Genomic DNA, 15870 nt, shown 5'->3' on the forward strand with positions numbered 1-15870 from the left:
AGTGCAATTATTACAGTAGTACAATAGAAAAAAATGAAACAGAAATTAAAAAGTAGTTCCAGTGGTGAGCAGATAGTAGGCAACTGGATTAAGTATCCCCTCTGAAGTTGTCCTATGGAGTAAGTGAATTATCTGTTTGACTGAGGGCATTTAATCTGGATGTATGCATGGGCAGAGCCATTTCGCCTTAAGATATTGTTTTAGAGTTTTTTTAAATTGATCAAGGGAGGAAATTAGCCTAAGGTTGTTGGGGAGGGCATTCCATAACTTTCCAGTGGTGTTAGCAAAGAGAGCTTCACCACCCATATTGTTGGATTTGGTGGTGTGGACAAGGTGTCTATTAGAGGAGTGAAGGCAGCTAAGATTGGAGTAAGGAATAATTATTGTACTCAGTGCCGGGTTTTTCGGTTGTTTTAGGATTTTAAATGCTTCTGTGAGTTGGTTCAACTTGAGAAGATTAGGTAGTTCTAGCCAGTCTAGTTTTTTCAGATTAAGGCAGTGATGTGTTCTAAATGGGGATCCAGTTACAAATCTGGCTATGTGGTTATAAGAGGTACAGAGTTTGTTCAATTCACATTTGTTAAGGTAAGAAAGAACAGGAGAGGCATATAGGAGAGTAGAAAGAAGGTGAGTACGGGCTATGGCTAGTTTGGCAAAAGGGGTGAGAAAGTTATTTATTCTGTATAAGGATCCAAGTTTCTTATTTACAGTCTTAATAGTTTGATTGATATGCATGTCAAATCTAAGTCTGTTGTCAATGACAACTCCTATTAGTTTTGTATAGGGGTCAGGTGAGATGATGGTTCCATTATTGGATTGAATAGTGAGATGTGTGGGAGGAGGGGCAGGAGTGGGGAAAAGGAGAAGCAATTTGGTTTTGTTTGGATTTAGGATGAGTTTACGCTCTGCAAGCCATTTCTCGACTGTAGTAAAGCAGAGTTGGGTGGCTTCTTGTAACTTGGATACAGAGGCATCAGAACATATAAGGGTAGAGTCATCTGCATATTGGATACATGTGGCTTCAGGGATAACTGAGTGTAATTCATTTATGAAGACTGAAAAAAGAAGGGGTCCCAGAATAGAGCCTTGGGGGACACCTATGGTATTAGGTAACAGGTGTGAAAGCTTATTATGCCACTGGACAGCTTGTTGTCTTCCAGAGAGGTAAGCATGGAACCAATTAAGGGCTGAGCAATCTAGGTAAAGGGATTCCAATGTGTTGAGAAGTAATTGGTGGTTTACCATGTCAAAGGCCTTTGACAGGTCCAGAAAGAGGGCAGAGGATATTTTTTTATTGTTCCGGTTTTGGTTAATTGTATCGGTAAAGGAGAGTAGAGCTGTTGTCGTACTATGGTGAGGTCTGAAACCATGCTGGGAGTTGGTCAACAGATTGTTATGGGTAAGATAATGAATAAGTTGTTTATGTACACATCTTTCCATAATTTTGGCTAGCGGTGACAGTATAGCTATTGGTCTGTAATTTGATAATTCTGTGGAGGCACCACCTTTATGGAGTGGAATGACATAAGATATTTTCCATATAGAGGGGATTGTGGCCTCGGTTATGGCTCTATTGATTAGAATAGATATAGGGTAGGCTATAACATCTGCAGCTATTTGCAGGTATTCAGCTGGTAGTAGGTCTGCAGAGAGGGTAGTTGCTTTTAGTTTCTTCAATAAGGCTCCAATAAAGGATGTAGGGATGGGCTGGAATGTAAAATAGGGAAGTGATTTTACTGCAGTGTTTTTAAGAGAGGAGGAAGGAGGGGGGTAGTTGGTTGGCTAAAGACTGAATCGTCTCGGTAAAGAAGGAATTGAAATTATTTGCTATTTCTTCTGGGTTTTTGCCAATGAGTGTCCCAGGGGTAGGTGTTGTTGATTTGCCAGAATGGAGAAGGTTATTTAAACCTGCCCAGAATTTCTGGGGGTTATTTTGGTGTTTATTTTGTAGGTGACAAAAGTAGTTTTTTTTGTCCAGGGTGATGGCTTTTTTCGTCTCATTTCTCAGCTGTTGGAATTTGATACGGTCTATGGGTACCTTAGTAGTTCGCCATTTATCCCATGCCTTGTTTCTAAGTTTGATTTAGGTTTTGGACTCTCTTGTTAACCAGGGTGCTATCCGTACCTTAACTCTGACCTGTCGTTTAGGGGCATGATAGTCAAGAATCTTGAAGAATGTGTCAGAAAAGAGAGACACGCCCTCGTCAAGGGGGAGGGAATTTAGCCTAGACCAGTTGCAGGATTTGAGTTCAGTTATGAATTTTGTTGAGTCAAAGTTTTTTTTATTTCTTACAAGCCTGTGTATGGGCAGGGTTGTGCTAGAAATTTTATCTTTTATTATGAATGTAACTAGATGATCACTAAGTTCATTTGGGAGAGTCCCAGTTGTATATTTATGGGTGTGACTATTTGTTAGTATCCAGTCGAGAAGGCTCTCTTTTTGGTTTGCATTACCTAACCTAGTAGTAGAGGCTATGTTTTGGGAGAAACCATGCAGGTTTATAAGAATGGGATTTGTGTGTGATGAACATTGGGTCCAGTCAATATTGACGTCACCTAGAACAATAGTTTCTTGAGGGTAATTGGTAGCTATCCAGTTGAGAGTATTCTCCAAAGTTTCTAAGTTTTTTCCAGGTGGTATGTAGGTTACAATTAGATTAAGGCTTTTTTGGTTGTTTAAGCATAATTTTAGAGCTAGTGATTCTGCATTTGAGACCTGAGGTGGTTGGATGGGATTCATAATGAGATTAAGCGTACTTCTGTACAAGACTGCTATTCCTCCACCCCTTTTTTTTATGCGATCCGCCCTGATTATGTTATACCCAGGTGGAATGATCTCAGTGTCTTTAGTAGCTGGTTTGAGCCAGGTTTCTGATAAACACATAATGTCAGGGAGGTAGGTAACTATCATTGCATGTAGATTATGTACCTTATTGTTTATACTTCTTATGTTTAGGTGGCAAATGAGAAGGGAATTTGTAGACCTGTGGGATAAGGTTGAGCTTGTAGAGTCAGGGGTAGGGGATGGGCCTGGATTCGGGTGTATGTCACCATCCTTAGTTATATGCCTCGCTCGCCTGTGGAACTCCCTACCACCACTCATCTCTCCACCTTCATCTTGCCTCACGGGTGGGAATGCTTCTTCCCCACCCCACATAACTAGCTCTACTCGACACCTGTAGCTATGAAATTTGTTCTCTAATCAGTTTTAATGTTTTACATTTATTCATTACTCGAAGGCTTCTTCTTATTGTATTAACTGTTATGATTGCTTTCCTGAATGTGACTAGTTCAAAATTGTTACTGTCAAATGTTGAAAATACATTCTGTTGGAGCTTTTCTCCCAGGACTAAATAAAATAAATAAATAAATATTTTTCTTCAGGTGGTCTAGGAGTCTTAAGAGTTTAATAATTAATTTTAGCCCAATTTTTGACTTAGGTGATTTTGGAACTGTTTCAGCAAGATACAGGGTGTTAGTGGTTATTATTTTTGAGGGGTAAGAGAAAGGAGAGAGTTGAGCGGAAAGCAGATAAAGGGGGGTACTTGTTTGTTCCTTGGTGTAGTAGAAGCCTGAGAATTGTTTTTCATAGATTCATAGATTCATACTAAGCTAACTGCCCTTGCGGGCCATTGTAAGCCTAGCCAATTATCCCTTGTGAGACTCAAACCCTGCACCTTGTGCCTCCCAACCCATTGGTCTTCATATCTAGTTAGTATATAGGGGATGATTATGAAAGGTAGAATAAGAGGGATAATATAGATCTTTGCCTTGGACATGCTAAATGGGAGGTAACTTTTCCTAGGTTGAACAAAGCCTTAGAAGAGTTCAATTGGTTAATAGTTAGGGTAATGGGAGGCGGAGGAGATAACAGGGAGTTAATTAAGATTGGTTCTCGGGTTTAGGAGGTGTGGTTAGGTGGCTATAAATGTAGAGGTAGTGGGGGCGGGTGGGATAAGGGGGCAGGGAGGGGAGCGGAGCGAGCCCGAGCGAAGCGAGGGCGAAGCGGAGCGGGGCTACTCCAGCCACGGACTTATGCAGTTCAAATAAATGGTCGCAAAAGGTAAAATAGTGCAAGTAAGGTTCAGGAAACCACTACTAGTTAAAGAAGAACCTGTAATTGTAGTTTAAAAGTTAAGTGAAGTACTTAACCCTCACTCCGTAGTTCCTTATATACTATACACTGGGGGTAAAGTTAGGTTAGTTCTATGGTTTGAGCTGCTGTGTTTCTGACCGAGAATGCTTGCGAAAATGCTACTATACAGGAATTTCTATATTAACCTTATCTATCTTTATAACAGTATTAGGCTGAAGACTGGAGCCTGCCTGTGCATTCGCACCACTGTTAGGGTCCTTCCTGGGTGAATTACTAGCGTTTGGAGCCACGCGGTGTTTGTTTTAGGACAGTACCTGATAGGAGATAGAATGTTGAAAGACAACTTATTTTAGTAAGCACTGCTACCACAAGCCATCTGTAAGCTATCTGCGACTAAGAACACTAGAGCAGGTAATTGTAACAATTAGGATACATACACAAATATATCGCCTTCCAATGTTAGTCAAATATAGTTGAAATTAGAGGAAAAGCAATGTCCTTAGACAATTACATTGTTTAGATGTTTTCCAACAAAAAGCAGATTGCAGTAAATAAGGTTTATATATCTATCTATGATAAGAAAATGGTGTTATTTTATATAACTATGATCGGTATGATTGATCTGCAAACTTTTATTTGTTGAGTAAAGAAATACTAATTTTGCTTTTTTCATGATTCAAATGTATGGAGCTGAAGAGAGGAAACTGTAATTATAACTTGAAAGGGTTAATACAATGAGAAGGAAAGCATAAGAAAAATGATTCTTTATCTGCTGAAGGATTTCTAACAATTTGGTGGCGTCACTTAATTAAGCTTCCATACATTATAAAAACCCTGATGAGCAAGGTAGTAAATTCAGAGTGAGAACTAATTAATGTAAAATGCATTGAGTGCACTGTCTTGAAATCTGCTTAGAATTCTCATGCTGTACATCAAAGAAAACGACTCACAATCATACAGTATTCTACAAACGGTATGTATTTCATCACAATAAATGTTAGATGGCTACTCCATTTCATGATTAAAATATGTCAATTAATTTTTGTTTCATTGCTATAATATTTAAAAAAAATGTCATGCATAAATGATTTAAGTTTGATTTCCATCCACATCTAGATGAACATCTTATTGTTTTGTACTGTTGCTTTCAGAATGAGTATTTTTCCTCATCCAATTGATAAGATAGACACATAGATAGATAGATGGATAGATAAAGATGTGTGTGTGTGTGTGTGTGTGTGTGTGTGTGTGTGTGTGTGTGTGTGTGTGTGTGTGTGTGTGTGTGTGTGTGTGTGTATATACACATATATGTGCGTGTTTGTATGTGTGTGTGTGCCTGATAGCATTACTAAAAGTTAATTTCATAGTATATTTAACATGACACTTTCCCTGCAGGTTATTTTTCCTTACTTGCTGTTTCCTCATACTCTAGTTATGTTTCTTATTGAGTATAAAACTAGCAGATGAATTATTTCTAGTAACAAGACTTTAGTGCTGCATATAACAAGCAACGTCAAAACATCAAAAGACATGTTCTATAATCGATTGAAGATATATAGTTGATATAGTTGTTAAAGTTGCATGTTTCCCTGGAATGGAATAACCCGTGCAGTATTGCATTCAAAATACACAATAACTATCTTTTTACATAGCCAGGAATATCTTGAAAAATACTTACATTGTCATTAGTTTTTGATTATGTAAGGTAATTAATTCCTGTACATGCAGCATAAACTACAGCATAAACTGTATTTCTGTAATGTTGCATTTATTTTAGTGATCATTGAAATACATCTAACATATTTTAAAAGTCACATAATTAATATTTACTATGCCTTCTATTGTTTACAATATAACATTATTAAAATGGGGTCTATATTACAACATCGAACGCTTAAAACAGCGAACAATGTTTAATCGACCCTATTTCAGTGAAAGCTGAAAATGTCGACACCTCAGAACAGCGATTTCTTTTCTAGGGAAAGAAATCGCTGTTCCAACCAAAAAAAAAAAAAAAAAAAAAACCAGTAAACAGTTCCAAACACATACACACTTACCTTAACCCTACTTCTAACCCTCACCGAAAAGAAAGTAAACAGCTGAAAACACATATGCACTTAACCATACATCTAACACACAAAACAAAGTAAACAGTTTAAAACATATATACACTTACTTTAACCCACACCCTAACCCTAAGATCAGTAATTGTTTCACATTTACGTTTGGGAGCTATGCCAGATAAGGGAATCTGTGAGACCATACTACAGTGCAGAACACGGCAAAGTAACGAAGTGGCCAAGTGACTTCTTTCCCAGGAAAAGAATTCACTAAACAGCCACTTCGCTGTTTTACCTGTTCGCTGTTTAGGGGTCGATGACAACACATTCAACTAAATGTGTTGTTGTCATTATAATAGGAACCCATTAAAATGCATACTATACAGGTAACATACTACTTCAAAATGAAACTGCAATCAGAGACCTAGGAATGTGGGTTGATAACCATGTGTCTCAAATGTCCAGATTTTTAAAGAATGTCTAGATTTTTGCTTCATATTTTTTGTCTACTTCTTGTGAAATTTGTGTTTTTTGGCAAATCCCTGAAGACTGAAATCTCTACGTGATGACATACACTTGGTTTCAGACTTTATGTCCTTCAGACAATGCATGCTAACACAAATCCTGTTATTCTAGTAAGTATCTAAGTAGCAACATTTAAAATGTCTCACTTTTTGAGCCTTTGTTCCCCATTAGTTTAAGCTTTTCCCAGATTTCTTGCTCCAATAAGTTGAAAGGTATGTTGATAACCCTCTCTCTTTTGACCATCATATGACAATGGTTGTCATCAAATCCTTTTATTTAGCACAGCTATTTGCAAGAGGAATATAATTAAATTCTAAAGAGGTAATCACTCCCCTATTCTCAGCATTGATCAGACCAATTATTGGGTACAATGCCATGTTTGGGCTGGATCTCACTAAACATTTCAAACAATTACAAATACTCCAATCATTCCTAACTAAACAAATCACAGGCCTAAAGTCCTTGAGCTATCAAAAGAGGCTGAAGCTCTACCCTTTACTTGGCATTTAATAGGCTTTTCAAGAGGAGATCTCTCTCTTTATTACCATGGCACAATAGATCCGATTTAACTGGATCTCTTGTATCTCTGCAAACAAAAAACTCCACCAGTACTAGAACCAGGTTCTAAATCTTCACCAAAGTATAATAATACAATAAAAGTTCATTACCATTCAAGAAGAAGCACAGTCATCGGATAGCCCAACCAGCATGCTCGTTGAAAATCAAGCATATACCAATAGAAAAAAAAAGTCCAGCCACTGAAGTACCATTGGTGGCCAGACTTTGTATTGGCATATGCTGAGGGATAGAGCAAAATATAAGAAAAATCAGACATATTCTGCAAAACTAAACAAACAGAAACCTACCTGATTTTCTTTATATTTTTGTTCTGTCCCTCATAAAGTCTATCATTTTTAGTAATAAAGAACAGCAATTGAGTTTGTTTTCACCATCACTTCTTCTGCACTGCACTGCTGTGGGAATGTAAGTCCCATATGCATGCACAGTACATCAGTATAAATAAGAAAACACAAAAGAAGACTGAAGAATCCGTGTGCAAATACATTAATTAAGAAAGGTAAGCAATGTCTTTCTTAAATAATGTAATTGTACAATAGTAATAATCCACTCCTGCTTGTGAGTGTATCAGGATTAATCCATGTTTACTTCTTGCATCTTTCTTGTGATCAAACCACTCCAACCATCTGTAAATCCTGATATACCCACACACAGTCGTGGATTATTCCTCAAATAAAACATGGTGGAGTGACAAGTTTATGCCTCAGAATCTCTCAAACATCTGGAATAATCTCCAGTTGCATAGTAAGCTGGGTGGCCCACTATCTTCCTTTAAACGTAACCTAGAGGAGGATTTTCGAGAGTTATGGTCCACCTGGATGAAGAAAGTGCAGCCTGGCAGAAGGTACTGACAAGGTTTATATAGTCATAAGGCTAAATGACCTTGGAATACCTGTGAAATCTGTGAAAAGAATACATGACTCAGGACTGATGATACTTTCACTGGAACACATGATCCCTTAAATTCTGAATACACAGTAAAATGGAAAACAGGGTTTTTGCAGGAAACTTGTCACCAAGCATCCACACAACTGGCAGCTCTCTAAATAACCTAATTCTGTGGGAGTAAGGAGAATTTACTTACTCCTGCCGTCCCATCCCATCCCACTCCACCCCACCCCCATTGTTCTGCAGTCTGAATAAAACAAATACAAAGCTTTGAATGAAATGGAAAATCAACAACTTACTTGACCAATATAGAGGATTCCAAATAAAAACAGAGCCTTGTACCAGATGAGAACTGCTTATTAACTCGTGTCCATTCCTTTTACATACTTTAAGTTGGTAGTCCTTATCTAGTTTCCCCCATAAAGATGCATTCACCTAGTGGGACAAACTTGGTCCACAATGTGTAAATAAATAAATAAAATATAAATTCATCATTTAGGACATCATTAGAGATATATTCAGATGGTCATACATTTAGATATTTGTCATTCAGCATTTTCATTATAGTATTTAGGAATAATAAAGTTAACTATTGCTTTCATTTCTAATAGTAAAACATATCAAATTATGTTTTGAATGAACTGAATATAATAGATACCTGCAAATGTGTAGTGTTTCTGTTCCGGTTTCAGAAGAAAACAACAGTTACATATACCTTGATATGAATTACTATAGCTGAAGAGTTGATTCATAAATTTATTAACTGTTTAACTACTAATGAATATAAGACAATAATTATTCTTTTATAATTAATGTTTTGCAGGTAAAAGGAAATGGACAACTCCACTAGAATCACAGTCTTTTTAATATCAGGTCTGGGAACAAAGGGCCCCATCAGATATACGTATTTTGTATTCACTGTTGGGTTATATGTAATAACTATTTCTGTTAATTTTATGCTTTTCATTATTATTGTATTAAGGACAAATCTGCATAAACCTATGTATATTTTCATGTGTAGTTTGGCTGTAAATAGTATATATGGAAGCACAGCATTCTTGCCAAATCTCTCAATGAGTATTTTGCTAGAAACTAACTCTATCACAGTTGCTGGCTGTTTTGTTCAAGCATACTGTCTTCATACATTTGGAAGTAATGAAATAGCTATACTAACAATTATGTCATATGATCGATATGTTGCTGTCTGCAATCCTTTGCATTATGTCAGCAAAATGACATCTTCAAGAACGTATAAACTTTTAATGGTTGCAATCATTCAGTCCTGCTGTGGAGTGATAATACTAATTCTCTTAACTTTAAGGCTTCAGCTCTGCAGCTTCACCCTGCAGAAACTTTACTGTGACAATATGGCTATTGCAAAGTTGTCCTGTGAAGATTCCTCTGTTAATAACTACTACGGCATAGGCACAATGATACTCAGCATGGGAATTCCGCTAGCGATTATAACGTATTGCTATGTTCAGGTGCTTAGAATCTGTTTAAAAATGTCAGTAGAAGCAAGAGCTAAAGCTCTGCAGACATGTAGTGCTCACTTATTAATGCTGTTTGTTTTTTTTATCAGTACTCTTTTTACACTAATTCAGTCTAGACTACAAACTCAGTCAGTTCCAGCTCTTGTACACCACGCACTGTCAGTACAGTTTATTACTGTACCACCTGTGGTGAATCCCATTATTTATGGACTCAGGACAGAAACATTAAAACAGGAATTATTAAAAGTATTTAAGAAGTGCTTCAACACAAAATTCATAAATTAAGATTGTGTGAAATAAGATGCTGCTGCCTTGTCCATAAGCAGGTGCTGCACATGAGTCAACATATCAGTACAGCCATACCAATAACAACAGGTGAGGCAATATTCTATTTTAGCATAGACTGAGACAGTATTCTGTTTTGTTGTGGATGGACTTTTCCACCTCTAGTCCACTGAGTATTATTGCTTAAAACACTGTTACATTGAAAAACTGCATTTTCAGAGTAAAACCACAAAAAGTCAAATGAGTTAACTTTTCTCTGAACTAAGACAGTTTGGGAGTTTGTTATATAATTTAGGACCCCATAGAGTGTTATAGTGGTTCTATTCATCACCTAAAAATTAATTTTTTTATCAGTATATTAGTCTGACTGTTAGTCTGACTGTACCCGTGGTGGTGGTGCTGCAGTAGCGTTGTCGCCTCACAGTAAGACGCTGTCCGGTTCGATTCACAGCTAGAGCGTCTTCTGCGTGGAGACATGCGTGCATACCTTCGTTGAAGGTTGTGCGTCAGGGCTGGTAACTCGGCACGTAAAAATCAACTACCAATCATTAGCGGACCGGAGTTCCGCTGTGGCGACCCCTAACCGGGAAAAGCCGAAAGACAAACAAACATTAGTCTGACTGTAATTACTTTTAATGATCCCTGGTTTACAAGTCAACACAACATATACTACATCTCAAATTAATCAGGCAAATTATTATTAACATTTATTTTTGTCTCCTACTTTTTAAAACAGAACAGAAACAAAGAATGGCAGTTTGTCTTTTAAAAATACAATTTAAACTTAGCATAACATAATCTCTAGTCTAACTTTGTTTAGTCTTTATAACAAAATGCAGTACTATACTTAACATTACCAATCAACCAAAGTGTAAAAACAAGGCTTTATGTACTACAAATGGTCTTATTTCACTCGTTCCTTTATTCATTATGTTGATAAATCATTTATTTTGCAACTAACCCCTATAAACTTTACAGCACTGGGCAGCCTTGCTCTGTAGCACATATTCTCTGTCATATTATTATTAGCTGTTTATATCATCACCTTTATTATTATTATGGATATTATCACCTTCCACAGGAAAAATATATTACATGAAATAATTCAGTCTGATGAAGATAGTTAGCCTCATAAAATACTTCAAGGGAAGATGTGAAGAGTAAACCTCATAAGTTACAGTGTGGTAATGCATCATAGTAATGTGTGAGCAGCTCATATTTTTCCCACAGTGAGGGGCAATGTTTACTCATGAGGGCTCAGCCAGGTGACCAAACTAAATCTTGCCATCATGAATGAAAGTATAAATTGCCCACAAATCTTTCTTGTGTGTTGTTATTAAATGTGGCATTTATTTTTATTGATTGATATTATTTAAATATGTCTTACTATTTTAAAATAACTGCATTGCATATTTCACTGTATATTCTCCTTCCTTCAGCTCTCTGCTCTAATGTGAGAGAGCAGGAATGCATAAATATGTATTGTACATGCACATGACCTCTTGCATGGAAATGTTTTCATTGCTCATTGCTCGTTGAGCAATTGAAGTTTGTGCCACTGCAAAAAAAGGTAAAGAAAACTGATTTGTATAATGTACATGGCAGGTACATTTTAGAAAAGAAAAAAAAAGAGCAAAGAGCAGAAAGTAGATAACATTTATTTGTATGTGGACTTTGTTTTAACTTGAAATAAATGATTTAGGTAAGTTTTCTTGATTAGTGACAACAATACTGGTGGCCATTATTACAAATGTTTTCAGCAGCCACACTGATCTCTTCTTCTATTGCAGCTACTACACTTATGCATGGGATTTATCAGATTTGATGTCTTAAATAGAGTGCAGTCAACCTCAATGGAAAGTAAAGTCTTCCAATGGTATAAATAATGTGAAATTCCTCATATCCATTTTGTTTTATTTGGCTTTATACAAGCATAGGCATGCTCATTGCTTTCTGTTTATTTATCTGTTAAACTGAGGTATGCTCCTTGAAAATGTATATTTTACATCCATTTCTCAAACATGAATATTACCATTCCTCCACCCTGGTTTTAAATACTCTTGTATTCTCCTCTACCCCAGGGTCAGATTCCAAAAGAGTTGCTCTCAGTGTAAATCTGTCCTGTTTCCAAACGACTTGCTCTCACTGTAAGTGACTTACTTCAGTGTAAGACCTATCTATAAACAGGTTTACACCAGGGGAATGGATTCCCCAAAACCCACTCACATTAGTGGTTTGCATTTTATAAATGGACTTCTAATGTGCATTAGAAATAACTTGATCCTCTTTTTCTAACCGAGATTATGCTGGAATGGGAAAACCAATTTCTCTTCCCAAGTGAATTCTTCAAGAGCATTTCATTATATTCAAGATTTTTGGACGACATATTTATAATATGGAAGGGCCCAAATGAAGATATTGCAAGATTTATAGATTTCATCAACTCAAGTACTGACTTCCTGCGATTCACATATAAAAAAGAACTTCTGGGTATAGCTTATTTAGACACATTCATCAGTAAAACTCCACATGGATTTAGTTCTAAGATACATAGAAAATCCACATTTTCTAACGACTATATTGAGTTTGGCAGTTGTCATCCTAAGCATATCTTCAAGAACATCTTGAAGGGACAGTGCATAAGGGCAGCAAGGATGTCATCTACAGAAGACATCATGGAGAAAGAAATTGAAGGAATTGCAAAGATGTTCATAGAAAGAAAATACCCGAGGGGGATGGTGGAAGAAGTAACACTCTGGGTTAAAAAGAATTGGAACTTCAAATATAAGCCCTTATTAGGTGTCCATTTTGAATCAAAGAATAAGAAAACTTGTTTAGGAGTTAACAAAACAGTGTGTGTATTAAGATTCAATCCTTTTTCTAACATTGTGAAAGACATCCTTAAAAGATATTGGGAAATGTTAACTTCTATTGACAACATCAAAACACATATAGGGAGTGATTTGATTTGTGTATTTAAAACAGCACCGAACTTGAAAAAATTATTGGAGGTACAATCAGGTAATAAAAACAAGATTTGGAGTGGGACAAAAAGTTGCGTCAATTGCAACTATTGCAAATATATTAATGAGAACAAGACCACAACATTGGATAATTTTTCAAAAACTAGAGTGAAGAGCATCAGGGGTAATTGCAACAGTCAAAGGGTGGTGTACCTTGCTGCGTGTACCATCTGTTCCGCCTACTACGTAGGCAAAACGGAAAGAAAACTCAAGGCAAGGATATATGAACACCTATACAAAATTAGGAAAAAGGACACCAAGAATGCACTAAGTAGGCACGTAATAGACAAGGGAGAAGACCACACATTCAAGTTTTTTATAATAGACCAGGTGGAGATGACAGTGTATGGGGGTAATTGGAAAACTTTTCTATTTTATAAGGAGAGTGAGTGGCAAATTATTTGTGATGCCACAACCCCCCCTGGTCTAAATGATTTCATTAGCATTAAACCTTTTTTATTGTTGGACCGGGTATGATAGTCCTGGGACCAAAAATATATATTATTTATATTATAATTTTTGCAGTATGTAATAATACTTTACTTTTTTATCTGTCATAGTCTCTTATTTTACTTTATTTTACTTTTAAGTTGAACATTGTAAATTTTATTTTAAAACTATCAGTACATACATTTCTATTACACCAGGGTGACCAAACAAATATGAAATGTCCATATACAAAGAATGTTTTATGTATTGATATTTAGGGTAGATAATCCACTTGTGAGTTTGATATGTTAGTAATGTATGAATTAGGTCTTCAAATTGTGGAAAATTGTTTAATTCATAAAAATGTTCACATAAATGTTTTCTTAAAAGTTTTTTAAAATTTTAAAACTTTTGGCGCCAAATCAGGTATAAAAGGGGTGTGCCAATTGGTAATGGTGGTTCTGAAGAAATCTGAGAGATCAGATGAAAGCGCTTAACCATCTACTTTACCATCTACTTTTTTATGAATGGAGTGTTTTGTGTTTTACAATCTAAATAAACCTGTGTTTTGACAACGGAACTTGTTCTTTAAGCAGGAGTGTGACGGTACGTGGAGTATTGTAGATTGCTACAGCTTTTTTCCTTGTTCGAGCAGTGGACCCGTTTTCTGGCTTTTTTGAATTAGTCTGACTGTAGTTACTTTTAATGATCCCTGGTTTACAAGTCAACACAACATATACTACAGCTCAAATTAATCAGGCAAATTATTATTAACATTTATTTTTGTCTCCTACTTTTTAAAACAGAACAGAAACAAAGAATAGCAGTTTGTCTTTTAAAAATACAATTTAAACTTAGCATAACATAATCTCTAGTCTAACTTTGTTTAGTCTTTATAAAAAAATGCAGTAATATACTTAACATTACCAATCAACCAAAGTGTAAAAACAAGGCTTTATCTACTACAAATGGTCTTATTTCACTTGTTCCTTTATTCATTATGGTGATAAATCATTTATTTTGCAACTAACCTCTATAAACTTTACAGCACTGGGCAGCCTTGCTCTGTAGCACATATTCTCTGTCATATTATTATTAGCTGTTTATATTATCACCTTTATTATTATTATGAATATTATCACCTTCCACAGGCAAAATATATTACATGAAATAATTCAGTCTGATGAAGATAGTTAGCCTCATAAAATACTTCAAGGGAAGATGAGAAGAGTAAACCCCATAAGTTACAGTGTGCTAATGCACCATAGTAATGTGTGAGCAGCTCATATTTTTCCCACAGTGAGGGACAATGTTTACTCATGAGGGCTCAGCCAGGTGACCAAACTAAATCCTGCTATCATGAATGAATGTATAAATTGCCCACAAATCTTTCTTGCGTGTTGTTATTAAATGTGGCATTTATTTTTATTGATTGATATTATTTAAATATGTCTTACTATTTTAAAATAACTGCATTGCATATTTCACTGTATATTCTCCTTCTTTCACCTCTCTGCTCTAATGTGAGAGAGCAGAAATGCATAAATATGTATTGTACGTGCACATGACCTCTTGCATGGAAATGTTTTCATTGCTCATTGCTCGTTGAGCAATTGCAGTTTGTGCCACTGCAAAATAAGGTAAAGAAAACTGATTTGTATAATGTACATGGCAGGTACATTTTAGAAAAGAAAAAAAAGAACAAAGAGCAGAAAGTAGATAACATTTATTTGTATGTGGACTTTGTTTTAACTTGAAATAAATGATTTAGGTAAGTTTTCTTGATTAGTGACAACAATACTGGTGTCCATTATTACAAATGTTTTCAGCAGCCACACTGATCTCTTCTTCTATTGCAGCTACTATACTTATGCATGGGATTTATCAGATTTGATGTCTTAAATAGAGTGCAGTCAACCTCAATGGAAAGTAAAGTCTTCCAGTGGTATAAATAATGTGAAATTCCTCATATCCATTTTGTTTTATGTGGCTTTATACAAGCATAGGCATGCTCATTGCTTTATGTTTATTTATCTGTTAAACTGAGGTATGCTCCTTGAAAATGTATATTTTACATCCATTACTCAAACATGAATATTACCATTCCTCCACCCTGGTTTTAAATACTCTTGTATTCTCCTCTACCCCAGGGTCAGATTCCAAAAGAGTTGCTCTCAGTGTAAATCTGTCCTGTTTCCAAACGACTTGCTCTCACTGTAAGTGACTTACTTCAGTGTAAGACCTATCTATAAACAGGTTTACACCAGGGGAATGGATTCCCCAAAACCCACTCACATTAGTGGTTTGCATTTTATAAATGGACTTCTAATGTGCATTAGAAATAACTTGATCCTCTTTTTCTGAGGATGCAAAATGGTAAGGAGCTGAAACTGTTTTAAAATACTATCCCCAGGATTCACGAATCCTCCGTGTAAGAGAAGAGGAGGCTTACACGGAAACGCCAGTGTAAGAATAAGACAGCAGCACGCTAT

The 15870-nt window shown here is 36.0% G+C and overlaps 1 protein-coding gene across 1 annotated transcript; it reads left to right on the top strand.

Annotated features, from left to right (window-relative positions):
• The first annotated feature begins 8981 nt into the window (after positions 1–8981).
• Positions 8982–9926, top strand: LOC122802246 (olfactory receptor 52B6-like). Its single transcript, XM_044071901.1, has one exon. The coding sequence runs from the start codon at positions 8982–8984 to the stop codon at positions 9924–9926; it is 945 nt and encodes a 314-aa protein (XP_043927836.1).
• Positions 9927–15870: the final 5944 nt, after the last annotated feature.

This window comes from Protopterus annectens, chromosome 5.part0 (genome assembly GCF_019279795.1).
Source record: "Protopterus annectens isolate FY-2018-M chromosome 5.part0, PAN1.0, whole genome shotgun sequence".
In the NCBI taxonomy this organism is placed as follows: Eukaryota; Metazoa; Chordata; order Ceratodontiformes; family Protopteridae; genus Protopterus; species Protopterus annectens.